General features: G+C 36.0%; 1 protein-coding gene across 1 annotated transcript; it reads left to right on the top strand.

Annotated features, from left to right (window-relative positions):
• Positions 1-10,704: 10,704 nt before the first annotated feature.
• LOC115963680 (peroxisome biogenesis protein 3-1) lies at positions 10,705-25,390 on the top strand. The gene is made up of 7 exons (XM_031082774.1): positions 10,705-11,103; positions 11,398-11,559; positions 11,679-11,878; positions 12,021-12,151; positions 22,728-22,855; positions 23,736-23,963; positions 24,610-25,390. The coding sequence occupies exons 1-7, from the start codon at positions 11,087-11,089 to the stop codon at positions 24,860-24,862; spliced, it is 1,119 nt and encodes a 372-aa protein (XP_030938634.1). The 5' UTR covers positions 10,705-11,086; the 3' UTR covers positions 24,863-25,390.
• The last annotated feature ends 297 nt before the right edge of the window (positions 25,391-25,687 follow it).

Here is a 25,687-nt window from a genome sequence, read left to right as displayed (position 1 = left end):
CCGACCCACCCATATATTTAATATATATATTTAAAATATATTATAAAATTAATAATTTTTTTAAAAATAACTAGCTCTGCCTATCCTATATAAAAGCCAATTAGTTCACACAAACCCTAGTAAATTACTATTTTTGTTTAGTCATTAGTGTTGTTTGCCTTTAAGGAGTCACATTGATACTAATCTTTGGGTTTTTTTAATATATTTATATTTATATTTTTTTCTACTCAATTTAATAATAATAATAATAATAATAATAAATTTGTCCAACCCATGGGTTCATCCCGACCCATGTGGGTTGGGTTGAACTTATGTGATGAATTGGGTTGGGTTGAGTTGAATTTTTTTTGACCCACCATGATGGGTTAGGTCAAAAATTCCCTTAATTTGATCCAACCCGACCCATGCACACCCCTAAAAGTAATAGTCAGGATTGAAATAATGATAAATTAATGGTTAGGATTAGGGAGGGTACCGTACCCCCAAAACAAATAGGGGGTATCGTAGAATGACCCATATATATATAAAGAAAGTTAAGAACATTTAAAAAAAAAAAAAAAAAAACTCATTTTAAACATTATATTTCTCGAGTGTAACAAACCAAACCCTATAATTTCAAAACTAACAAATGAATTGATATATATTTTGAATAGATACTAGCCTCATTACACGTGTTTTGCACGTGCAATGAGGCTCTTTTTTATATTTTATATTTTGTGTTTAGTGAAATAATTTTTAAAAGTGAAATAGAGATAGTGTCCTAATTTTTAAGATCTTTCTCTACATGAGAGTTGATAAAAAGTTTGAAAGTGTAAAATTTAGGAACTCAAAAAAAAAAAAAAATAGTAAATTACTCTTTTAACCAATTTGATTTTCTAAATTTAAAATTATTTAACTCAAAGATAAGGTTATTTTTTAGAATTTAAAAATTTATGTGAGGATATTTTAGTTTGTAAAATGATGAAACTCAAATAGAGAATCCTGTTATTAGTAATACAGAAGATATAAATGATAGATTTTCAACCAATGATGTTAGCTTCATGAGAGGCTATTCTTATGTATTAGTATATGATACCAAAAAGGAATAGTGAATGCTCGCACTCCCTCTCTATCGAAGAAGGACAGGAGCTCGCGAGGAGCAACAAGAAAGTTAAGGACTCACACAATGAAGTCCATGTTGATACGAATAGACTCCCTGGGAGTACCAGTTTTGCCAGTAAGTTCTCTTTCCGGGATAAACTTGTGGGGGATATCCCAGAAGCATACTCCCAAGCTTTCACCTATTCGGACCACATGGACGCTGACTCTGAGTCGGATGAGGAAAGAGAGGAACTTTGTGATGGTATGGCTGCGGTTTGTCTCTCTAAAGAAACAAAGCAACGCATTAGAGCTCCCTGGGCAAAAGCACTTATTGTCAAGGTATTTGGCAAAATAGTGGGGTTTAACTTCCTACATGCTAAGCTTATGGGACTTTGGAAACCAACAGGGAGAGTTGACATGGTGGATCTTGGAAGGGACCTTTTTTTTTATGAGATTTTCACTTATTGAAGATCTAAAGCTGTTCCTTAAGAAAGGATCGTGGTTTATAGGTGAACATTTTTTGTTGATCCGGAAATGGGAAGCTAATTTTAAGCTGTTTGAAGTGCAAGTTTCTTCGGTGGCGGTCTAGGTTAGATTCCATGAGCTACCCATAGAATACTATGACGCGAAAGTCCTCCGACAGCTTGGGCGAGCTCTGGGAACAGTTCTTAGAGTAGATACACACACTGCAATGGAGGCTCGGGGCCGATATGCACGTGTTTGTGTGCAGGTAGATGTTAGCAAACCTCTAGTCACCTTGGTTTGCATCAGGCAACGAAACCAACCAGTCGCGTACGACGGTGTTAGCAAGTTATGTTTCTTTTGCAGCCGACTAGGCCACCGAAATGAGACTTGCTTGTATTCTATCAAGCCTCCATCATCCCCCCCGAAAAATTCACGCGTGATGAGCAATGCGGAAATTACAGGTCAAATGACAGCCAATCCTGAGGCACAGACAGAGAATCAGAATGCATTGGACAATGCAAACTTTGATGCCTTCTTTGGTATGTGGATGGTGGTTTCATGTAAAAGGAACAACAACAAAGGGGTGAAGCAAAAGAACACGAGCTCTTTATCTGGTTCGGGAAAGGATCTTTATCACGGTAAGCCTAAAGAGCCATTGGAGAGTTCGAGTTGTAATAAGTTTTGGGCTGGGCCAAGTGATACAAATGATTCGAATGGAAAGAGGAAAGCCCAGTCCAAATTGAATACAAGCCTCACCTTGAGCTGGTCCCCTCTAGATAAGTTATTAATTTCAAATGGCTTAGTTATCACAGGCTTAGATGAAGATCTTGTTGTGAATGTGGACCGCGCTAGCAAGGAGTTGCACAAGCAAAAGCCTAGATCTGGTTCGGTTAAGGGTAAAAAGGATTATGCGCATAGTAGGGCAGTTCTTCCTATTCATATCAGTGCTGAATCAAACAAAGGGTCTCTTATCACAGCCGCTTCAGACAAAAAATGTTTATCCACTCATGCCAATTGATCCTCAAGCATTTCTAAACTTCATCCTGAGATTAATGGAGAGTTTATTTTTGGTGCCAATCCAGATATCAATATGGGTGATCAGCTTGGACGGGTTGGCTATGGAGATGCTGAAGGTGATTATGGAGGAAACCCAAGCCTTCATAGTACGGAAGTTTTTCTACCCTTTAGTGCTGATGAGTGCAGGCTTGGGTTACCTGCCATTGATAAATTCGGCCTGGGGAATGAAGAAAGAACTAAGGTGGAAGCTTCACTTCAAGCTGGGAGTGCAGGTGCTCTGTGTGGAATTGATGCCAGGTAGAGGCCAGATGAGGACGTCCGTATGGGATTTGATGGTGGAAGCGACACTCCTGCCTCCATCTGATGAGTGTCCAACCCATCCTCTATTTAATAATGAATATTATTGCGTGGAATTGTAGGGGGGCTTAAAAACCCTCTTTTCAGAACCATGTAAGGGAGCTGGTGCACACTTATGATCCAGCCATTATGATCATTATGGAGACTTGTATTGGTGGTGCTCGAGCCAGGGACATCACTGATAAGCTACCTTTTAATGGGGCCATTCATACGGACATTCTTGGGTTTGGTGGTGGGCTTTGGCTTCTTTAGAATTCTGTCCAGGTTCATCAACTAGCCATATTAAAGCAAGAAATCCATATTTTGGTGAAGGTACTCCCTTCAAACTTTGAATTTATTTGTACTGCTGTTTATGCTAGTCCTAGATTTCAAGAGAAATGTGTCTTATGAAATAATTTAAAAAATGTTGCCAATCTCCATGATAAACCTTGGATTATTGCTAGGGATTTTAATGAGGTTCTTATGGAAGGGGATAAATTTGGGGGAAGAAGCATTATCTCTAATAGGTCCCTTCTCTTCAAAGAATGCCTCGACCACTATTCTATGGTTGATATGGGATTTGTTGGGCCTCATTTCACTTGGACAAATAGAAGGAATATTTGTGATCTCATTCAAGAAAGAATTGACTGTTTCTTCGCCAATCCTAGCTAGTATTCCTTACACCTTGATGCTAGAGTTACTCACCTCACTAGATGTGTGTTTGACCATTGCCTGGTGCTTCTTGAGACTAATCCTTCCAATAGTGTGTTTTTGCCTAGACCCTTTAAATTCCAAACTTTTTGGCTGTCAGATGTATCTTTTTCGAGAGTTGTCATGAAGGCTTGGGGCCGGACTAGACCTCTTTGGGAATCTATTGAAAATTTTTCTAGAAGAGCCTCGGTTTGGAACAAGGATCATTTTGGTAATATTTTTGGGAAGAAGAAAAGGGTCATGGCTCATCTTAACGGCATCCAAAAAGCCATCACTGCTCACCCTTCACATACTCTGCTTGAGTTGGAGAAAGTTTTGCACAAAGATCTTAATACCCTCTTGGACCAAGAGGAGGAGTTGTGGGTGTAGAAATCTCGTATTAACCGGCTGGTTGAGGGTGATCGTAATACGACCTTTCACCATATGTCTGCTATTGTTAAGAGAAGGCGCAATAAAATCTCTTGCATCAAGAATGATTTGGGTGAATGGATTCAAAGTGAAGTAGGGGATATGAATTACGTTAGAAGGGGGTTTGAGAGGTTATTCACAACTTCTCTTGATGTTGCTCTTCTTAATCCCATTCGGCCTTCCTGGTGGCTAGTTGGCCTATCAGATGAGGATAGCTCTAGCTTGAGTGGTATGGTAACAGATGTAGAAATTAAAGATGGTCTTTGGGCTTTGAAAGCCTTCAAAGCTCCAGGTCCGAATGGCCTCCATGCGGGTTTCTTTCAAAGATTTTGGCTCATTGTGGGGGATTTGGTGAAGGTTGAAGTGAGGAAAGCCTTTATGGATTGTAAGATCCCTGAATACCTTAGTCGAACAAATGTGGTTTTGATTCCAAAAATGGCAGGTCCTGAAAGCTTAGGAGACTATCGCCCAGTTAGCCTTTGCAATACAGTGTACAAGATTGTCACTAAGATTCTTGTAGCCAGGATTAGACCTCTTCTTGATAATCTTATGTCTTCTCTTCAGTCTGCTTTTGTGTCGGGAAGAAGAAGTGTTAGTAACGCCATTGTGGTGCAAGAGGTTATCCATACTATAAGTAACAAGAAAGATCGAGTAGGGTATATGGCTATCAAAGTGGATCTCGAAAAGTCTTATGATAAAATCGAGTGGAGTTTCATCAGAGAAGTTCTCATTAATTCCAATTTCCCCCATAATGCGATTAGCCTTATCATGAGTTGTGTTTCCTCAATTTCCACTTCCATTTTATTTGATGGAGGTAATATGGAGCCTATCCTTCTCTCAAGAGGAATTAGCCAAGGTGATCCGCTCTCGCCCTACCTTTTCATTCTTTGCATGGAAGCCCTTGGCTACTTCATCGAGGAGAAATGCAAAAAAAAAATAAAATGTTGGATTCCTGTTAAGAGCTCCAACAATGGGGTGGCTGTTTCACATCTATTCTTTACGGATGATTTGGTCCTATTTGCAAAGGCAGACCATGTTAATTGTTCACCGATTCGGGATGTTCTTGATGATTTCTTTGCTAGGTCCAGGCAATCCATTAGTGAGAGTAAATCAAGAGTCTTCTTTTCCCCGAATGTTGATGTGGATACTAGGGAGTCCTTGTGTGATATTCTAGGTTTTCGTTCAACACCTAACCTAGGAAAATATCTTGGTTTTCCCATAAAGCACCGTGGGACCACTAATGAGGATCTAAACTTTGTGTTGGAGAGAGTTAAGCAAAAGTTGGCTAGTTGGAAAGCCAACCTTTCGTCCTTGGCGAGTAGGGCTGTTCTCATTCAAACTTCCACTTCTACCATCCCTGATTACATTATGCAATGTACGACTCTTCCAAAAAAGTTGCTTGACAACATTGATTGGGTCAATCGAAACTTTTTGTGGGGATCGATGAATGATGCTAAGAAAGTTCATTGGGTGGTCTGACATAAAGTTACTAAGCCTAAAGAGGAAGGGGGTTTAGGGATTCAAGTAGCCAAGGGTAGGAATCAAGCTCTTTTGGTTAAGTTAAATTGGAGATTTAGGATGGAGAAAGATGCATTATGGGTGAAGGTCCTTAATAGCAAATATTGCTTGTATTGAAGAATAATTGTGAGAAATGGTGATAATCTTCCTTGCTCTAGGACTTGGAAAGCTATGAAGATGGGGGGTGAGGTGTTTAACAAAGGAATCCGATGGATTCCGGGGAGAAGTAGTAACTTGAATCTTTGGTATGATAATTGTATGCCTAATGGTAGTTTAAGGTCTCTCATTCAAGGCCCTCTTGCTTGTGAGGATGAGTCTTTGAAGGTGAAAGATGTTTTTGGATTGCATGGTTGGGATTGGTCTTTGCTCCCTTTCCATTTTCCTAATAATATCCTCATGGAAATTGGCTCTATTCCCTATTCGGTGAGAACAGTTCAGGGGGAGGATAGGTTGCTTTGGTCGGGAGCTAATCGGGGGGACTTTGATCTTAAGCATGCTTATGCTTTAGCTATGGGGAGTGATTTGGATGCAGGTTTCTTTAATGGGAAATGGGTTTGGAAATTGGACACCATTCCTCGAGTTAAAGCTTTTATTTGGCAATGCTTACACAATGCTATTGGCGTGGGAGAATGTCTTGTTAAAAGGTGCATTAGCGAAAGTGATACCTGCCCCTTGTGTCAAAATGAGCCTGAAACAATTCTCCATAGGCTAAGGGATTGTGCGACCTCAAGACTGACTTGGGAAAGATTGGGAGTCAGTCCAAATAGCAATTTTTATGAGGGAAATCTGGTTGAATGGTTGAAAATCAACTATACTAATAACTTTTGCAGGTTAGGAGTGCAACCCCCTTGGAGAATCATTTTCCCTTTCACCATTTGGTTGTTGTGGAAGTACAGAAATGCAACTATATTCAAGAACCTGCATGATCAACCATATATCCACAAGGAGGCTCTTTTCCGTGCTTTGAAATTTCAGCATTGTGGTTTAAATGCCAAGAAGACGAGTAACAAGAGATTGGTGTAAGTCAGGTGGGAGAGACCTCAAGCCTGGTGGGCTTGCCTGAATACTGATGGGGCAGATATAAGAAATCCAGGTTGGGCTGGGAGTGGCGGCCTTATCAGAAACGAACACGGGGAATGGCTGGGTGGCTTTTCTAGGAGTATTGGTTGGTCTAATAGCTTCATGGCAAAGCTTTGGGGGCTTAGAGATGGTCTCAATCTTTGTTATGAAATGCAGTTGAGTGCCGTGGATGTTCAGCTTGATGCAAAAGCCGTTGTTCAGCTTCTCTCTAATTCTTCGAGTGCTAACATTTGTGCATTGCCTCTCCTTGATGACTGCAAACATTTGATATCTTAGATTGGCCAAGTCCGAATCAGACATTGTTTTCATGAGGCCAATACTTGTGCTGATTTTTTGGCTCGATTAGGATCTCAACAAGATAGATCTTTTGTTTTATTTCATGACCTGCCTGTAGGTATGTTGGATTTGTTAAGCTCTGATAGAGCTGGTATGGACCACAGCAGATACACTTCTGATCTGCCTTGTTCCCCTTAGTTCTTTTCGTTAATGAAGTTCCTTTCTACCCAAAAAAAAAAGATGTTAGCTCCATGATGATTGAAAGGTTTGAACCTCAAATCTCTTATTAACGATAAGAAACTTTGCCAATTAAGATAAATGGAACCACAATTTTTTTTTTTGAGATTTTTCTTAAATAATATAATGGAGCCCACAATGAATTCAGATTTTAAAATGTAACAAATTAAACCTTATAAATTCAAAAGTATAAATTAGACCTTGATATTAAAAGAAAAAAAAAAAACTAATCAAATATCAACATATTTAAGTGGAACAACATTATATTTGAGATTTAATATAGATTGAATTATGAAATCAAAGTGTTTGATTTATTAATTTTGAAACTATAATGTATTGTTTTACCCTTTTTTTTTTCTTTTTTTTTTTTTTTTTTAATTTCAAGGTTTAAATTTGAAACTATAATGTATTGTTTTACCCTTTTTTTTTTTTTTTTTTTAACTTCAAGGTTTAAATTATTGCTTTTAAAATGATTTGTTTTAATATGTTATAGCTATAAATCATATAGGATTTAAAATGTAAATTTATTAATTTTCAGGACAAATAAAGAGCTAGGATTTTTTTTTTAGAAGATCTAGGAATCTATATCTATATCTATGTATATAATATATATAAATCGAAGCCCTTTGATTTTTGGTTGACCTTATAATATTATTAGCCTTTGAGCATGTGCGTGAGACTCTTCTATTTTTTTTGAGTAAAGATTAATAATTTGCATCTATTATAATTTAGAAATATATATTTTTTATTTTTAAAACAAATAAAAATGATAAACTTTAGAGATAAGCAGTAATTGTAATTTCTTTTTTTAACATGAAGGGAAAAAAATTTAAATTTTAGGAATTCTCTTTTTATATTCAAAATGAAATTTTTTATTTGATATTTATGACCCTATTTCTAAATGAAGTTACCCTTCATTAATGATGACTGTAAGGGTAAAATCCCCAGATCATACAATGGGCCTTGGGCCCCATATAGAATTCGACCATGTCCAAGGAGAAGGTGTGGGCACCAAAAGGGCTCCCGGCCCAATTCTTATGGGCCTAAACTTGTTTAAAAGGCGGTCCGAGAAGGAATGTCTCCTCGGACGTACTAAGTATGGCTCAAACATGCACCCTGCCAGCAATAAAGAATCGCTCCAACGAGTATTAGTAGCAGGGATGAGTCCCACAAGCCTGTGAGAGGGAAGAAAGTATAGGATGTCAATGAAGAGACTACAGCTGCCACATTAAATGCATGACATCTATTTTTCTGGCCGCATTAATGTGGAGAGGACTGGCGAACAGTGTTACCTTGGCCACTACAACTTACAGAAAGATGGGGGAGATATCCGATGAGACGGGCACTAAAGTGAAGGTCCAGATGATCAACAAGTGTAAGGTTCTGATGACTTCAAGGGGGCTATATAAGGGAGGGGAGTCCCTATGAAGAGGGGGACCGAAAAAAGGAGGAACTTAGAATAGAAGAAGAGAAGAACCGTAGCCTTTGATCAGAGATAGGGATACACCCCATACGTCTTCTTGGACCGTATATCTAATGGACATGAAGGAGATTTCCTTATTTTTGATTGTTGTATGGCCCAAAGTTAACTAGCACGCACTTCGTTAGGGCCTAATTCTGTAACCCACTCTCTACAAATTCATTGTCTAGGGCTCTTTGGGTTAGAACCTTATAACTGTTGGGCCCAGACCCCGAATAGAGACCCTACAATGACATTTTTGAATCACGTAAAAGTCCAGTTGAAAGAGGAGATTCCTCTTATATATAGTATAGATTTATGACCCTATTTCTAAATGAAGTTATCATTCATTAATGAGAGTATTTTTGAACCATGCAAAAGTCCAGTTGAAAGAAGGGAATCCTCTTATATATAGTATGTATAGATATAGATGTCATATAAATTTTTGAGACTTCATAATTTTACATGCCATTTTTCTATTATGTATACTTTCAAATCGAATTTAAATTTTACTCTAAATTTAAACCCTCAATTAAAATCTTGATGTATCATATTTTCTTTAAATAGTAGATTATCTAAATTTATATAAAACACAATCATAATAAATGAATAATACTAGAAAGAATATATAGTTTTATGTTCAAACACAATCATAATAAATGTCTACTTATAATTATCATAATTTTCAACTTTCATTTAAAAATTAAAAATTAAAAGAGTATAATATAGCATGAACAAAAATTCAAAATATGTTTTAGCTACCTATAGTTGAAAATTTTATTCGTTTGTTATAATATGCCTGTACAATATACAAATTAATTAAAAATCATAGATAGAGTTAATATTCACAAAATTGAACATAAAGTATATTTTTTTAATAATTCGATAGTTGAGAGATGAGGGATTTGAATCCTAAACATATCTGTTGTTATTTGAAATTATATGATGAGATTATATTATCTAAGAAAAAAAAAAGAGTAAAAAGAAAATTAATATTTTGTTGAATTTTCCCTTTTCATTGCAAGGTTTTTGACTAGTTATATACAAAACCAAAGACATTTGACATTTTGTAGATGAGATTAGCTAAATGTCAAATGAATTTTTATATATCAATTTTTTTTTATGAAGACATTTTATATCTGGTCGTTCTCATAATATTTTGCCATGGAAGCTTGTGAGGTCTCACAATTTGACACATTATTATTCTAATATAAATTTGTTTTGAATGAAATTCTAATATAAATTTTGTGATCGACTTAAAATCTATTCTATATTTAAACACTATATTAAAATCTTGGCTTAATATATATATATATATATATATATTGTGATAAATAATAGATTAGGTAGTCAATAGTGATTAAAAAAAACTAATTAGATACATGTGAAAAATCAATTACATGTTGACATTTTGTAGATGAGATCAGCTAAATGTCAAATGCATTTTTATATATCAAATTTCTTTTTATGAAGACATTTTATATTTAGTTGATCTCATAATATTTTGTCACGGAAGCTTATGAGGTCTCACAAATTTTACACGTTCTTATTCTAATATAAATTTTGTGATTGACTTTAAATATATTCTATATTTTAACACTATATTAAAATCTTAGCTTAATATAATATTTGTTGTGATAAATAATAGATTAAGTAGTTGATAGTGATTAAAATAAACTAATTAAATACACATGAAAAATCGATTACATATTGAACTCTATGAATTGTGTGAATAAGTTTCATATAAAAACACAATAATAATAAATCTCTATTTATAACTACCACAATTATTAAATTTCCTATTTAGAAAAAAAATTAAAAGAGAAAAAAATCATATCATGTTAATTTTTTCAATGCATTGTATGAGTTATCGACTAGTTACGTAATAATATTAAATAATATAGTAGCCTACACGACAAATTTGGGTGATGAACCTATTAGTTAGGATGATATAAACTCAAATATCCTAGATTTAATCCACTTCAATCGGTTTATGAGGTTTTTGGGATGTTTCATAAATAGTCTAACTAATAAAAGGGAAGGATATCAATTCCTTATATTAAAAAAAAAAAAAAAACAGCAACTTTGTCAGGTTATCTTAAAGACAAGATTGATTCAGGTTCCAACAGCTAATGACCCACGCGTCTCTCCTAATTTTTGAGGTTGCATTCTCAGGAGTCTGTATTTTACACTCCACTTCGATCCTAAACCCTTGAGTCCAGATAAATAACATATATACAAGTCTAGCTCCTTGTATACTTGTACTATCTCTCTCTCTCTCTCTCTCTCGTATTGTTGCGGCTTTTCCTAAGACTGCTTTTACATCCAAACGAGAAACTGCTTTCTCCTTCCTCCTTTCTCTGTAATCTTTTCCTTGAAACAATTCTCTGTCTTATATATCTCTGTTTTCCATTGGTTTATTTCTGTTGTGCAAAAATCCAAATGGCTTCCCCAGAAGCCAAGGCCTAGCAATGGATATTTGGGTTCCATAGTTGCAAAATGCTTTCCACGTTAAGGTCAGTTTTCATTCCTATATTGGTTTTTCTCATCTGGGTATCTGTTAAATTGTTTGTTTATTGCTTTTTTTGCCCTTTTTCCTCTGCTGGGTTTTTTGAATTCGTCCGTTTAATAGTAGAACTAGGACAATTTCTTTGTTGTTTTTGTAAGGGTTTGTAAGAAATGAGTGTTCCTGTGCTTATATGCTTGTTCTTTTGACCTGTCTGTGGTATTATTATTGGGTTTTGTCAGAGATAAACTTTTATGTGATCCAATTACTTGCCATTGATATGTGTATTTGATTGTGAAACTAGGGATTTTTGGAGAAGGCACAGGAGGAAGGCTTTTGTTACAGTTGGAGTTTTAGGAAGTGGGTATTTCTTGTATAAACTGTATGATGCTCACAGGCACAAGCTTGCTGAGCTGGAGAGAGAACTCGCAGATGAGCGGGAAGGCGAAAGATTCATTAAGGCCCAGTTAAGAGAAATGCAATCTCATCATGTTTTTGTTTCATTGGTATCATGAACATTGTATTTCCAGAAGTATGTGTATTTTTGGTTTCTAATATTGTTGATTTCTTTGTTGATATTGATAGAATGCAAGCCCATTTTGAGAATATTCAAAGAATAGCTGATACGACAACGTTGCCTCATGCAATGCATCATTTAAGTAGTCGGATAGCAGAAGAGTTGGACCTTTCTCAGCTTCTTGAGAGGCTCCAGAATGCGAAGAATCAACCAAACAGTTTGACGCATTCAGAGAAAATTGAACTGTGGGATAGACTCAAAATTATAAGTATGAATATATTATTGTTTTTTTTTTTTATATATATATATTATTGTGCTTGTAACATACTAGCTTCTAGGTTTTCTTTAATCTCACTGTCTCAAGGATATTATGATTAACCTAGCAAGTATTGGACATAACATTTTCTTAGGTTTTACAAGGATGGTGTTGTCCCTTTGGGCAATGACAATGCTGAGCTTATACATTAGAGTTCAGGTCAACATATTGGGGAGACATTTATATATTGATACTGCACGTGGTTTTGAAAGCTCCTATTTCCTTGTAAGAGCCTGCTGCCTTTTCCATTTTTATATTAAATTATTTATCCAAACACTTAACACTTAATTTTGTTCATCAGAGCTTCTGGTATCTATAATTATGTGTACATTTTGTTCTAGCTGGACACATTTTGCAAATCCTTACAGAATTATTCTCAACTTATGTAATCTAGCGCAACTGATTTCTTTGCTTATGGAGAAGTTTTCTTCCTATAATGATATAATCATCCTTGCTATTTTTTTTATTAAGTAACAAGAAATATAGTGTTTAGATTATCAATTAATAGTTGGGTTGTGGACTTCAACTTTCATGGCTAAACTATTTCCTTTAGCACTGTCCATTGAGACTTCACCATATGCCTGAAATAGTTTCAGTCCGTTCACCTTTGTATGTAGTCATTTCTTGATACTCATCCATCATATGCATATAGTATAAACATTTAGAATAATTTAAATTAGTAACATTGCTATAAATGGTGGGTTAATTATGGATTTTGAACTTTCTAAAATGTAGTATTTTACTAAAAGTAGAATATGGTACACGTAATTTACTTTCCGTAGAAAGGTTATGTAGGGTGGATTGGGGAAATTTTTTTATGCGTGCTTGTGAGCTTTAGGATAGTAGCAGTTATAATCTTGGGGTTTATCATGGTGAAAGCAAGGATTTAGATTTTGCATATCGAATCAGGGTTTAAAAAGCTTGAATTTTGGTGGTTGAAACAGAGGACCACATGGAAATCCCTTGATCACTTGCTGCTTCATTGAGCTCTGGCCAAGGACTTGTGGTCTTTTGCTTTTGTGATCTTTGGGATTAAATGGGTGACGCCTTAGAAGGTGTTTGATGTGATTTTCTGTTGTAAAGAAATGTATGGAAGGCAGAGAAATGGAGCAACTAGGAGTGCTGTTTGGCTTTGCTTTATGTGAACGGCTTGGAAGGAGAGAAATAATCTTACCTTCAACAGCATTGAGTCATCTACTCTTGATTTGAAATCCATATTTTTTTCCATAAGTTATATGAATAGTGTGTTTGGCACCTCCACCTTTCTGAATGCTAAAAAAAATGTAGATTTCCTTGATGATACTTCATTGCAGTTCTGTTGGAGTATCCTTTGTATATTTTATACTTAGGTTTCTCCTCTTTGTAATAATCTTTTATACTTAAAAAATGTTGTACCCAGTGTTCAAAGCTCACACTTTTGTGGGGTTTTGGAGAGGTCATGGCAAGCAGCTTTACCCCTAATTTTTTTGGAGAGGCTGATTCATGAAGTCAAACCTGTGTACTGCTGTTTTTGGTGGATAAATGGTTATAGAAATTCTAAGTAGCAGCAAAAATAGGTATTTTTTGGCTGGTTTGATATTATTTGGTTGCTAACAGGTAGAAAAATATATGGGGTGAAATCTTTCTATATGCTGGTTAGTACTGGTGACGTGCAATACTTCCCGTGGAAAAGTACATGAAAGGTTAAAGTTCGTCTTAAAGTAGTGTTCTTTACGTGGGCTGCAACATTGGGGAAGATTCTTTCTCTTTCTCCCTATTGGTAAGTTACAGAAGCACCCGGTGGGTCTTTAAACCACAAACTCACTCTCCATCCCGTTGTTATGGGAGGAAAAGTGCTAGTTTCTCATTGGCTTGGGGAAGATTTTTACATTGGATAATCTAAGAAGAAGAAGAGTGATGCAACACAAAATAAAAGTAACAAGAAAAGTAAATGATGAGGACAACACACCTTATTAGATTGGATTTCTTATGTAGTCAGATTAGTTTAGGATTCCTGTGTTAATTTTGAGATTAGATAGGTATTAGTATTTGAGTTCAGTTAGGATTAGTTTTGGTATGTTGTTATCTCTTTATCTCTTTATTTCCTGGAAGCTCTAGCTCTATATAAAGGCTTTAGGTAGTTTATGTTTGAATAGAGGATTGATTGATTAATGATATTCAGATTGGAGATTTTCCAATAGTTGGGTGTTGAAACCTGATACCTTAGGTGCCGATGCCTAAGTTTTGCTTGGTGCTAATTCCAAGCGACCTCAAAGTGCAGATTCTTAGGGTTTATTTTTACTTTTCCTATTACTTTTATTTTGTCCTGCATCAATTTTGGTATTAGAGCCAAATTGATTCATTTAAAAAAAAAAAAAAAAATCCTTGCTGTGTTTTCTCATTCCATCAAACTACAATACCAACACAAAAGCCATCCGCCATAAAGAAAACCCTTATCTGGAAAACCCATAACCCACACAGTCAGATCAGACCCATAAGAAGTCAACGCCGCTGTTAGCCTCCATCACCAGCAGCGGACCCCATCACAACGGCAATTTCAAGTTTCACCATCCAACACCTCGATGACAACGATCCAGCCTTTAGATCACCGTCTGTTGACCTGTTCCAATCGCGACACCAAACCATCTCCATCGACCCTTGAGCCCAACCCTTGTCAATGCTGCACTGCTGGAAGCCTTCACCTTGTGTGCCACCACTGGACCAAGCTTCAGCGCAGATCCGACCGCTCCATGCCACTCCTTTGACCAAGACCCACTGCGAGGGACTATCAACTCGAGCCACCTTAGACCCATCTACTGCTTTGAAATTTCTGTTTATAAGTATACACAGAGAAAAGAAAGAGACTTGCCTGCCTTTAATTCATACGTGGTAGCCTGCCCAGTGGACCCACACAAGTTTAAATTTTCTGGTTCAAATTTTTTGTCAATATGTTCTCTACGTGCTTGGTTAACATACCTTTCACAAACAATACTTGAACCTAACCTTTTTGTTTATCATATACTTGAACCTCACCGTTCTGTTTTTCATTTTTAATTGCTGGTCCAAAAAAAAAAAAGCTCCCATTTCTTTGACCACATTTGTGCCCATTTTTTTTTAAAAAAAAGTGTTTCAAAATCCTTCAAAGAAGCAAAACCTTATTATTAATTGTTGAGTTATTCTTAATCAGTTAAAAAAAAAAATTCAATACTTTGAGCAAAAGTACTAGATTTCTATTTTAGCCCATGACTAATTTTCCTACTCCATTTGGTTAGATTTTGTTTTATATTGGACATCAAATTGCTAGGGATTTGTTTACTAGTCTCACTTGCATTCACATGTAGAATACCCTTTGCATGTATATACGTTGTGGTTGCATTGTGTCAAGTTTCAAGTCACAATCTACTTCCAAATCCCAATTTAGTTTTGAGTCTAGTTTCGAGTCCAAGCCCACCATGGAACCAACGGAACCAACCTTTTGGGATTTAATGAAAGTTCTCCAAGACCTATCCACTCAAGTAGAATCAGTAGAGGCTTCCCTCCAAAGGAATGAGAATGAAATTGCCCATGAGGGTACACCACCCTGTAGGCGAGGTTATTGTAATCATAATGACCATAGGGATGTTAGGGAAACTAAAGAGAGGATATTAAAAGTGAAAATAGAAGCACCTACCTTTGATGGTCATCCTGATCCATGGGCTTTCATTGATTGGTTGTGCCAAATGGAGCAATTTTTTGATTGGTATAATTGAGCTGAAGATAAGAAGGTTAGGTATGCAAAAATGAAACTAGTAGGTAGAGCTAACCTTTTCTAGGAGGACCTTGAAGATACCTTTAGGCGACGACATCAAACTCCCATCACTAATTGGCTAGAAATGAAAGATACGCTCTCTAGGAATCATCTTCCCCTAACTTATAAGAGTTCCCTCTTAGATGAATGGAATCGTCTAAGGCAAGGTACTAGTTTTGTGATAGAGTACATTGAGATGTTCAAAGAGTATAAGAGGCGATGTCAAATTGCTGAGGATGAGGTTGCAACATTCTGTAGGTTTAGGGATGGGTTAAATCCTAGAATATGAACGAATTGATCATCTAAGGAGTCACTTCCTTAGATCATTACTTTGAACTTGCTAGAAATTGTGAGTTAGCTTCTAGATCCCTGTTTGTGAGGTATCCTGAAATCCATAGTGTCACCACCAGCTCTACCTTCAAGTAGCAAGCCTCAACTCACCTTACCCCCTAGGCCTCAATTCACCTTACCCCCTCCCAAGCCCAACATAATTACTGCACCATTAGCTAAGGATGATAAAGGAAAAGGAGTAGTTGGTGAGCCATCAAAGCTAGGTTCCCGCCTACAATGCTTTAAATTGTCAAGGCCTTGGTCATATTGCTACTAAATGCCCCATTAAGGCCTTTATTATTCATGAAGAGAATAAAGAGGATGATATAGAAGAAGAAGTATATGAACCCAACATGGATGAAATCAATGTCATAGATGATGAATGTGAGGAAAATCTTAAATTTGGTCGCATTCAAATAATACCACCTAACAAGCCCCATGAGAGTAGTCTAGAAAAGGCAAAGAGTGAGGATTCCATGTATTCCATTTCCCATGTCACCCAACTTGCATGTGAAAATTCCATCACTGAAAGCATGAGTCCATTTGAAGTCAAGCCTAGGAAGCCTTTAGGTACTCTCCCATTTTCACCCCATGATAGAACACTTGAGTCAATAGGAACATGTAAGCATCATGAGGTAAGGAAGCAATTTTCAGCAAATGATAATCCCTATAAAATCCAAGCTAATTCAGACTGCATGAAATTTCAAGCAAGGGATTATGTCATGGTTCCAAGTAAGCAATTGCAAGCTTGTAGTACTGAATCACTCAAAATGTTGAAATATGGTGGACCAAATGCATGTCTTGTTGATTTTCAATCTGGTTACAAAAATGACTCCATCTTTAATAATGAGAATTTGGCTATTTATAAAGGTCCAACAGTTTATTACCAACCGCATGATTTTGCTCAAATCCCTATGATTCATCCAACACCAACAACCATTTTGCTAGCATGTAAAGAAAATATTGATGCTATTTTGGATGAGCGGGTTATTTTCACTAGGGATGGCGAAATTCAATGCTTCCTAGTTCGCTGGAAGGGACGACCAATATCAGACTACACTTGGATCACAAGAAAGGAACTGCAGCAACCTAATCCTGATTTGCTAGAGTATTACTTAGAGTTATACTCGACGAGGTCGAGTCTTCCCCACCCCGAGAGAGTTGATGAGGACAACACAACTTATTAGATTGGATTTCTTATGTAGTTGGATTAGTTTAGGATTCCTTTGTTAATTTTGAGATAATATAGGTAGTATTTTGAGTTCAGTTAGGATTAGTTTTGGTATGTTGTTATCTTTTTTTTATCTCTTTATTTCTTTTCTTTTTTTGATAGGTAATCAAAGCTTTACTGATAAGAAAAGTACAATGAGTTTATAATAGTAAACTCACTACACAAAAATCTCTTTATTACTTAGAAGCTCGAGCTCTATATAAAGGCTTTAGGTAGTTTATGTTTGAATAGACGATTGATTGATTAATGATATTCAGATTGGAGATTTTCTAATAGTTGGGTGCTGATTCCTGACACCTTAGGTGTTAATGTCTAAGTTTTGCTTGATCCAAGCAACCCCTAAGTGCTAATTCTTAGGGTTTATCTTTACTTTTCTTGTTACTTTTATTTTGCCCTGTATCAGTAGAGATGAACCCTTAGAATCAGCACTTAGGGGTCGCTCGGATTCATCACCAAGCAAAACTTAGGCATCAGCACCTAAGGTGTTAGGAATCAGCACCCAACTATTGGAAAATCTCCAATCTAAATTTCATTAATCAATCGTCTATATTTTAAAATTTATTACAATTAAACTTATTACTTACCAAAAAAAAAATACAAATATACCAGATTCTTATATAGAGCTAGAGCTTCTAGGAAATAAAGAGATAAAAGATAAAAACTAATGAAAACTGATCCTAACTAAAGTCAAATACTAATACCTATCTAATCTCAAATCTAATCCCTATCCAAATAAAAGTCTACTATTATCCAATTTCCTATAAGATAAATACAAAAATATGAAAATATAAATTCTAAAAAAAATTTGATTTTGCTTCTGCATCATACTCCCTTGGTTGGAGAAAACTCGACCTTGAGTTTTAAAGCTTTGAAGGATGAAAACTCTGGCACATAACACTTGCTGCGGTTGAGGAATTGTCTCTGGGAACATTGAAAATAGATAAACCTTGTATTCCACCTCATGAAACTTTTTTGGAATCACAAACTCAATATGTGGAATTGGTATGTCAACAATTTTGACCTCATCAAGCTGTAGATCTTCATGCATTATGGAGGATTCTTCAAGTATAGAAGCTTCTTGTTGTTGAGACTCTATAGTAGACTCTTTTGATTGCATGAACATTGAAACTTCAGTTGACACTTGCACTTCTTTATCAATATCAAGGTCTGATGGTACTTGATTTCCCTTCATTTGAGTAACCAAGTCTTCAACAGTTTTTAGTAGACTTTCTAGGTCTTGGCGTATGGCAGATAATTCATGATAGACCTGAGCGTTGTTGCATTGCCTTATACTTGTGGCAGTACTTCATGATAGACCTGAGCGTTGTTGCATTGCCTTATACTGGTTCTTTGATCTTGTAAATTGCCATGAGAAGGTTGTTGTAGATCCTTGTGAAAATAATGTGGGAAATATTCAATACAAAGATCTTCTTTCATTCTTTCTCTCGTAATTAGAGACCAGTGTCTTCGAAAGTGTAGGCTCTCATAATGATTCCAATACTCTAAAGCTCTACCAGCAATTCTCGTTTTGACATACCACATCTTTTATTTGTCATTTGATAAATGCACTTGTGCAAAAAATTGTTCCACCTCAAATATCCAAAATTTGAAAATCCACGGGTCTTGATTTTTATATCCATAAAAAATAGGTGGTTGGACTGCCACCATTGTGCACTAAAAGAACAAATCTCAACAGAAAATTGATAATTGAACCTGAAAATGCAGAGTGGAGGTGTCACTGGAATTGGCCATAGATTTGCACTGTATTCCACAGCTTCAAACTAATGTAGCGGGCTTCACAAGTTGGCTTTGGGCTTTTTTTTTTGGTGATGGGGAGGGATGGTTTTGTGAAGGGTGGGTTTTATCTTGCAGTGGTAATAAATGACGATGAAGTTTTTTTTTTTGAAAGTGGATCTTCTACTCTGATACCAAAATTGATGCAGGACAAAATAAAAGTAACAAGAAAAGTAAAGATAAACCCTAAGAATCAGCACTTAGGGGTCGCTTGGAATCAGCACCAAGCAAGCAAAACTTAGGCATCGGCACCTAGGGTGTCAAAAATCAGCACCCAACTATTAGAAAATCTCCAATCTGAATATCATTAATCAATCAATCGTCTATTCAAACATAAACAACCTGAAGCCTTTATATAGAGCTAGAGCTTCCTGGAAATAAAGATAAAAGGATAACAACTAATGAAAACTTATCCTAACTGAACTCAAATACTAATCCCTATCCAAAGAAAAGTCTACTATTATCCAATTTCCTATAAGATAAATACAAAAATCTGAAAATATAAATTCTAAAATAATTCTGGTTTTGCTACTGCCTCAAAAAGTAATTGTTGTAAAAAGGTGCTAATATGTCCAAGAGGTTGGAGAGACTGTTGGTAAATTATTGCTACACTATGATTGTGTTAGTGAGTTATGGTCTCCAGTGTTTTGTTTGTTTGGGGTGCAATAGCCTTGCAGGGTTCTTGATTTGTTGCCAAATTGGTCGGGGAGGTTTGCCAAACACAATAGTGGAGATATTTGGTATGCTTTGATTGGACATTGCATGTTGGTGCTACTTATGAAAAGTTCTAAGTTTTCAAAATTGAAAATCAAGATGAAAACATGTCTCTTATTTCCTGGGTGTATTATTATTCCTGGTTGGAGAAACTTGGCGTCAAATTTTGAAATGTTAAAGAATAAGACTTCTTGAACCTGGAACTTGTGATAACTTTTATTTTGCTTTTGATAATGAAGAGTCTTTCTTTGCCACCATCCATTGAATTTATATGGTATAACAAGATCAATGATTTGGACTGGTTTGGAAACAAACTCATCATTGGCCTTGATGTTATGGTCATATGGGTCTAATCTATCTTAGCATCAGCATTTTCTTTCTTACTTTTGGCATCATTCAGTCCAATGTTGTGCTCTTGCTCTTGTGAAACTTTGTCAATATCATCTAACATTACTTCTTTTGTTTGAAGATGGAGCTAACTCTTGCTTTATGATGGTCTTGATTGAAATAATCACCAGTGTGTGCAGCTCCAATTGTGTGTATCAGAGCTTTTATCTGCATGGAACTAGTGTTCACAGTTTGAATACCATAATAGATATGTTGAGCTTTTTGAATCCAAGTGACAAAATTCCTAATGACATTTGAATCTTTTGAGTAAATTGTGCAATCAATTTGGTGCCATTACAATTAATGAATAAGTTGATGGTTTAGAAGAAGATAGGATCTTTCACTAATATAAAACTAAAGTAGGCTATTCTCCCTCTCAAGTTCAGGAGAAAATTAGTTGGACTGAGATGTACATATATACCATGATAACAAAGTTATGCTCCATGAAATAGCTATATCACTATGGTAAACTTATTAAACTAAACCTTTAACGTTTTTCTCTGTACATTAGCTTGCCTTTCCTGTTGTTTTTTCAAACCGCTTTGCACATCTTTAAGTTCAGCCCATAGTTGTAACCCAAAACCATAGCCAACATGATCCAGGCATATACTGATTCCACCTTCAAGATGATTCCATCTTAATCTAAAATGTCTCCTAAAGTTGCTAAATATAATTTATACAGAAATATCTGGGTTTCACATTATATAACCTGCTGCTTTTCATATTTGCAACCTGGAGGGAGGGTGGGGGTCATCTTGAATTATTTGGGATGGACCCCATGTCTTCCACTGCTCAGTCTTTTTTTTTTAATAGGTAATAAGACTTTTATTGAAAAAGTGTACATTGTGTTCACGATGCTAAATACTCTGAATAAGAAACAAATACAACAAGTTCAAGAACTAAAGCTAACAGATTGTAAGAATTCAAAAATTGAAACATAATGTGTAAGACCCCAAATATGAGCCCACTAAAACAAACTACCGAAGAGAAGAGATTTTAAGAGGTCTAAGGGTTTTTCATTGTCTTTGAAGTCGTGAATATTACGTTCGTACCAAACTAACCACATTAAACTTGCCTGGACCATATTTCATATAGTTGACAGGTGCTTTCCAAACCAATTTATCCAAGCAAAAAGAAGAGTGCTACCCACTGAATCCCAAACACCTCAAAAACTGCACTCCATAAAGCATGGAAAACTTACACTGGAGTAGAAGCAACACCTGTTAACCAGGGACTGACCTCTCTTAACTAGATTATCAATGGTGAGTATCCCACCCCTAGCTGCTGTCCATAAAAAGAAAGACACCCGTTTAGGCACCTTTACCCACCAAATGCACCCCCAAGGAAACACATCAGTGAGAGGACCAGACAACAGCTTATAGTAAAAGCGCACATCAAACACATCAGTCTTAGTCAACTTCCAAATCAGATTATCATCCCCTTCACCCCTCGGCATAGAGGAATAAAGAAGCTCAGAAAAAGAACAAACATAGGCTGCCACCTTTTATGGTTCTGATTAAGCTGCTTTATCTTTGTGGCCTTACATTTATCTGTGGGCCTTTAGTGGCCTGTTGTTATCGGTTGCTGCCAATCATCACTTGGTTCCCTTGATGATACTGCTCATGACTGGCATGTTTACATTTGCCTTAATAGGCCTATTAGCCAGCAGTTGCAGAATCAGTAAATATTGGTTTGGATTCTTGTTTAGTGTAACTGAGTTTACAATGGACATCAGCGGATCTTTCCTGAATGCCATCATACAAACATGGTGCTGCTTTTTTGAAGCTTGGAATCTGCTATGCTGTAGACAGACTCCACACATTACCCAGATTTATAGTTGTTATCTGCCATTTAAAGGGCATTTAAACCTGAGGACTAACAAACCAAAGACCTATAAAATTATACAGCTATGAAATATCAAAGAAAAGAATGATTGATTAAGCAAATGGATTGGATAAAATTTCATTAGGAATTTATCATTTTGAATATTTGAAGTAATTATATGCTTATTGATAGCTTTGGAGGCACCTAATTAGGTAGACACTCAGCTACTAATATCATCAACCCCATGCACAAAACCTTGGACCTGACAAACTGAATGGAGTTCAGTAGTTGGGTAAATAAGGTATTATGGCAGAGGGGCCTTTTACATTAATGATTTTGGATGTAGTTGATGGCTGATTTGACTACATAAGTTGCTAACAATTTACTTATGTTGAAGATATGCAGTATTAGATATATGGTGGAAACGAAGATAGCAGCTCATTTCTATGTACAGGCGTACAAATTTGTATTTTAAAATCTTTGCATCTGTTGAAACTTGTAATTCTCAATTAAACATTTATTTCTTTGAAATGCATGATTTATAAGATTTTGTATATCCCCATTACCGTTCTTTCTTATCATCATCCAATGCAAATATATAATAGGTATTATGGCTAATTATTTAATTAGTAATATGTTAGCATTATAGACTAATCACATCGGATCTGTTACATGCTAATTCTTGTAAATCTTTCTGTGACCTGAAGTGGGATTTCCTCTTCTCTAAAAGTGGTCCTTTTTGTTCTTTTATACAGGAGAATGCTGATATGATTGACCGAGATGATGAGCAAAAGTTTCTGGCTAGTGCTGATTTTCTCTCGAACTATGGTCTGCCTGCCTTGATGTCAGATATGCAAGCAGCAGCAACAGAAATTCTCAAGGGGTAAGGTACCATTTACCATCTTAAGAGTCCACAAGTTATTGTATGGCAATCTGACAATCAGCTGAGATTTTATTTGTTAATTCAATCATTTGGTTGATGGAAAATTACCGGATGTACTTCTTTCCTCCTTTAATCAAGAAAAGGAAGAAAAAGCTGGTAAAATAGAAAATAATAATAATAAGATGAACCTAATTAGGCAATCGTTCTAGGTAAAAGAACAAAAAAATTGAGATGAAAATAATTGGCATATCTGTTCTTTGTAGTGGTCAATATCAAAGAATAATGTCAAGACATAGTTGATTTGTAGACATGTAATCTTGTCAATTGGTTTTCTGAATTTGGAACCGTATATGGGAATCGGCCTCTCCAATAAGTTGGGGGTAAGGATGCTTACCATAACCTCTCCCAAACCCCTCATAAGTGGGAGCTTTGTGCATTGGGTATGACCTTTTTTATATGGTTATCACTTATCAATATGCCAACATCAGACAATCTAGGCTAATTCTGGCCTCTTTTAACATTTCATCTATCATGTGGTGACCCTTGGGTCCCCGCTTTTGCTGAAGCACGTTGGACTGGCCTCCAAGTAACTTTCCCTGAAAATCTATGATATTCCTGCTGACTGCAAAAGTTACCGAAAAACAAGGTTCATAAACTATTGGCAATAATTGGATATCAGTGATATCATGTAAGACGCTACGTGTCAAAGAAATCTTATAAAATTAACTGTCAGAAATGCCAATGAGTTCCAGCTAAAATGAAACATCATTCTCCTTTTAGAATTGACGGAAGGTGAGGTTGTGGGTTCAAAATCCACTGTATGCAAGTGTAACTTACCAGTAAAATTATAATTAATAATTTGGAAACGTTTTATGTGCAGAAAGCAGTTGAAGGATTTCTTCAACTCTACAGTACTTCATGAAACTATCAGGCAGATACTTGACAGGTTCATGAACATTGGAAGCCCCCATCACTGGGTAAGCTACATCATGCCTGAGGATGCTAGATTCGACAGACTAGCCACAGCTTCCAGCAGTGACAGCAAAATTCTTTCTGATGTTACTAAATTTGAGGAACTTATGGTGGAGACGGGGGCAGTATTGACAAGGTATCTTTATTATTTCTAACAATTTATGCATATGGTTATAGAACTTAATAAAAAAGGGTGGCGATGATTTGCATGATCCCCTAGCATAAAGTTGTCAATCAATATGGCTTTAGTGCACTAGTTAACAGAAGGAAGAAAACATAGGAAGAAGATCCGTCTCCCTTGTCAAAAGTAAAGATATGAAGTTTTTTCAATTCAATACTTTCCCCTTCCAAATTCCCTCTTTGGCTTTTATAAATTCAGGATCTGCTTGGAAACAAGCATGGTAGAAGAGAAGAAATTGTCAAAAACCTATAAATGGCTCCTCTCTTTTTTTCATCTTTTGTTGAAACAACAAAGGTCTGAGTGAACTTTGTGCACATTTTCTTCCATCCTTCCCCACCCCCAAGAATTAAAGTTTAATTCAAGTGATAGCGCACTGGTAATCTCATGTCCATGGTTCGAACTTCATCTCCCTCTCCCCTACTATCTAATCTATAATAAAAAAAGGTTTTATTTTGATGTTTTCAGTCCTTGAAGAATCTTCCAAATATTCAGCTAAAATTATTGTTTTGGTTTTTCTTTCAGCAGTTGGGGACTGAAAAATGAAGGATGTCTAAACAGAATTTAGGCTTCAAATTAATCTTTGCTATGATTTTCCTTGCAGTGCGGAATTTGGGAGTGTAGTTGATATATCATTAAAGGCAGTGCTGGATGCTCTAGTAGAGGATATGGGGACTCAGTCTGGAGGCAGTCTAGCATCAGGGATGCCACTGGCCAAGCTTCTGTCACTAGTTACGCAAATGGGTCCCTTGCTTCTCTACGAGCCTAGTAAAAACCGGTTCATCCAAATTATTCAAAGCGATCCGGAAGTTGAAATCTTTTTCTCTCTTCTTTATGCAAACATGCCTCCCTCATAGATTAGTGAATAGTTAGTGAGCATAAATTATAGTTACGACGTTTTGAGTTTGTTACAAGGAAACCATCATCACATGAGGTTGTATGAGTTGGTTTTGGTTTGCCAAACCTTGGCTGTGTTTGATGATGTTTATGCTCCATTCCACAGTTCATGTTAAATCATGCAAATGGCATTTGACAAATCGGAGACATGGGGAATTCAGATAAGACGGACTAAAAGTTGAGTTACACAGATCATTAGACAAGTTCACATTTTTCATGTCTTATATTGTCTTGAATGATATGCATATGAAGCCGTTTGGTTGTGGTATTTCTGTCTATTCAAAACTGGTGGACGTGAACTGGCTCTATTGATAAGTGAGAGATTTCAAGAAAGCTGTGAAGAACCCCCAGAAACAGGAACTCTTATGTGTAGTCCTTTGGGGGAATAATTTTCAAGGTATTCTTTGTTGTATAAACCCAGTCGCAAATAAATTGTACTAGAATATATGCTCTTTGTTAAAAATAAAAACCTGGAGTAAATTCAATAGGTTGTTTAAGAAAATTATAACTAACTGGTGGACGATAAACATGCTTATGTGGGTTCCCAACTGGTAAAGTCTCTTATTATTTAATATCAAATTAAAATTGAATTTCATCTATACAAAGACTGAAACATAATAACAAATTACAATCTTGACTTTGTTATCATGAAGCGGATGTCATAGATTTAATATTATCACATCTTTAAAAAAATTGAAAATTTTATTTTATGAATATTTTGATAATTTATTCAGTTTGAAATATTTATTATAAATTAATGTTTTTTTTTCCCAACATTAACAGTA

Source organism: Quercus lobata, chromosome 10 (genome assembly GCF_001633185.2).
Source record: "Quercus lobata isolate SW786 chromosome 10, ValleyOak3.0 Primary Assembly, whole genome shotgun sequence".
In the NCBI taxonomy this organism is placed as follows: Eukaryota; Viridiplantae; Streptophyta; class Magnoliopsida; order Fagales; family Fagaceae; genus Quercus; species Quercus lobata.
The sequence above is the reverse complement of the archived record's forward strand: the minus strand, read 5'-3'. Positions and strand labels throughout refer to the sequence as shown.

Bases quoted from the DNA above. Each gene is read 5' to 3' on its own strand.
- LOC115963680 (XM_031082774.1), top strand. The intron at 11,560-11,678 runs GTTAAGAGAAAT...TGATATTGATAG, and splicing joins GAAAGATTCATTAAGGCCCA to AATGCAAGCCCATTTTGAGA. The intron at 11,879-12,020 runs GTATGAATATAT...ACATTTTCTTAG, and splicing joins GGATAGACTCAAAATTATAA to GTTTTACAAGGATGGTGTTG.